Source organism: Heterodontus francisci, chromosome 7 (assembly GCF_036365525.1).
Source record: "Heterodontus francisci isolate sHetFra1 chromosome 7, sHetFra1.hap1, whole genome shotgun sequence".
Taxonomy (NCBI): domain Eukaryota; kingdom Metazoa; phylum Chordata; class Chondrichthyes; order Heterodontiformes; family Heterodontidae; genus Heterodontus; species Heterodontus francisci.
The window spans coordinates 14601643-14603778 of record NC_090377.1 but is presented as its reverse complement, the minus strand read 5'-3'; the positions used below and the strand labels follow the sequence as shown (position 1 = coordinate 14603778).

The following is a 2136-nucleotide window of genomic DNA, read 5'->3' as shown; positions in this document are numbered from 1 at the left end:
AACAATTGGCACGTTTGACAATTAAACCCTCCCCCTTTCGTTTCTTACTGAGAAAAAGGTACAATCAGATAACGACAGAATGAGATTCTGTTGATTAAATGTGCAAAATAAAAACGCTGGATTGAAAACATCAGCACCATGGAGAGCAGCCGCCTCTCTGTCTTTGGACACCCCCACCCCATTCCCTGCCAAGACGCTCGCAAATACTGCTGCGATTATCTTTTCCCAAAATTGGAAAATAAATAAATAAATGTATGTATATATTTTTAATTCACACTCTATCTACAGCACTTGTTCGACAGCTTTGACTGCAGCTCCGTGTCACCGATCTTATACAGCCACACAATGGAATACAACAGAGACAATGTTTTTTTCTTGGCATGCACATTTGCTTTCGTTCCGAACCCCGCAACATTATAACAACCTTTTACAATTAGACAATGATCACCTCTGAGTCTGTGATTCACAGCACAATTGGAAAACAAATCATATAGTTTTAAAAAACGTTGCAGTGAGCACTTGGGCTCCTTTCGTTAAAAACTCGTTACTGCAATCTGCGCCAATCTTGCCTGGTTTTAGGGCTCTGGGACAGTTTCATGTTATTTTTGCTCTCATAAACGTTCTGATCCCAGAACCCAATCCCATTGCTCTGGGACTGCAGCCTTTCCCATTGGGATTAATGCTAAGACGTTTGATTACCCCTTTCCATGAACTCTTTATACATACATATTATATACATATATTTATCTCAAAAAAGAACCGTCTAACGGTCTAGGTTTATTATATACTGTCCATTGGAGTCTCTGGTGTTGGATTCATTCTTGAGGTCTTGGAAGACCTCAGTGAAGTACTGCGGGTCGGAGTTGATCTGAAGCATCTTGGCACTCATTTGGCCGATGATGGCGAGACATCTGTCCCAGAAGATCTCCTTGTTGGCTTCAACCAGGAACGGCTTGAGGGGGTAGGAGATCTCGTTGCCCATGTATGAGTAAGCGAGGTAGAGGCAGGTGAGGAAAGTGGCTTGAAGTTCGAAGTCAGTGCCGATCTCCTCGTCCACCACTTCCCTGCACAGCAAATAGACAAAGACCACGTTGGCCGGGGTGATGAAGCCTTGATCCTGCCAACCCTGGATAAGCAAGGAGCGGTCGACGTTCCTGAACCACAGGACCGCCTCGTTGGGGTTGAGATGTTTGAGCCTGTAGCACCTCTGACACAAGAAGTCGCCCAGGCAGCGGAGCAGCTCGCCGGTTGAAGCCTGTACCACCACCCGGCGCGGGGAGCTGAGGCTGCGGCTGCTGGCTTGCTTCTGCACCGAGCCCAAGTGTCTGCTGCCTTGCTTGACGCTGTTGGGGGCCACGGGAACGGGCACCGGGATGGGAGCGGTGGGGGGTTTCTGCTGGGCAGGGAAGGCGTTGAGCTCGGGTCCGGCCGGGGGCGGGCAGGACTTCTTTAGGTTCTCGTTGTTGAGATGCTTCACCGGGTTGTTGTTGATGATCTGACCAGCCGGTGTCGGGTTGACTTTCTTAGCATTTTTTTTCTTGGCCGAGGCGGCCACCAGGCGTTTCCAGGTCAGGGCGGAGATGAGCACCGAGTGTTTCTTCAGGCTCTTTTCCTTGGCATTCTTACCCCCCTGCTGCCCATCCTCCACAGAGCCCCCTTTGCCCTTGGGCTCCGGGGACAACGACAGCACCGTGCCCATCTCTTGCTGTGGCACCGTTCAAGCAGCCTGGAGCTGGCAGAGGAGCTGCTGCCTTCTGCGCCCTTGGACCTGGACGAGTGAAGGCGAGTGTTCCCAGGGATTTCACAGCTCAAAGGAGCCACATCGGGCGCCGTTGTGTTCTCGTGAAGCAGCCGGGAAGGTGTGGCGAGGACTGCGGGAAGGAAGGGAGGGTTAAATGAAAAAAAAAGGATGCAGGCCTCTTTTTGAATGCTCCAACCCCAGCCTCTAGGCAGCTTGCTGCTGGAGGAGTGGCCCGCCCGGCTCTCCCGCCTGGCTCAGTGCACAGGCAATGATGGGCAGAAATCAGAGCCAATGGCTTCAACCAGGCTCAAGTGTTGGGCCACCCTTCATTAGGAAGCAAACCAACCTATCGGAATAGAGGGTATAATACTGGGCACAACAGAGAACCAATAAAC

General features: G+C 51.0%; 1 protein-coding gene across 1 annotated transcript; it reads right to left on the bottom strand.

Moving 5' to 3' along the window:
* Positions 1–763: 763 nt before the first annotated feature.
* Positions 764–1699, bottom strand: LOC137371677 (cyclin-dependent kinase 5 activator 1-like). Its single transcript, XM_068034473.1, has one exon. The coding sequence runs from the start codon at positions 1697–1699 to the stop codon at positions 764–766; it is 936 nt and encodes a 311-aa protein (XP_067890574.1).
* Positions 1700–2136: the final 437 nt, after the last annotated feature.

Coding starts and splice junctions, on each gene's coding strand:
- LOC137371677 (XM_068034473.1), bottom strand. CDS start 1,699: ATGGGCACGGTGCTGTCGTTGTCCCCGGAGCCCAAGGGCAAAGGGGGC.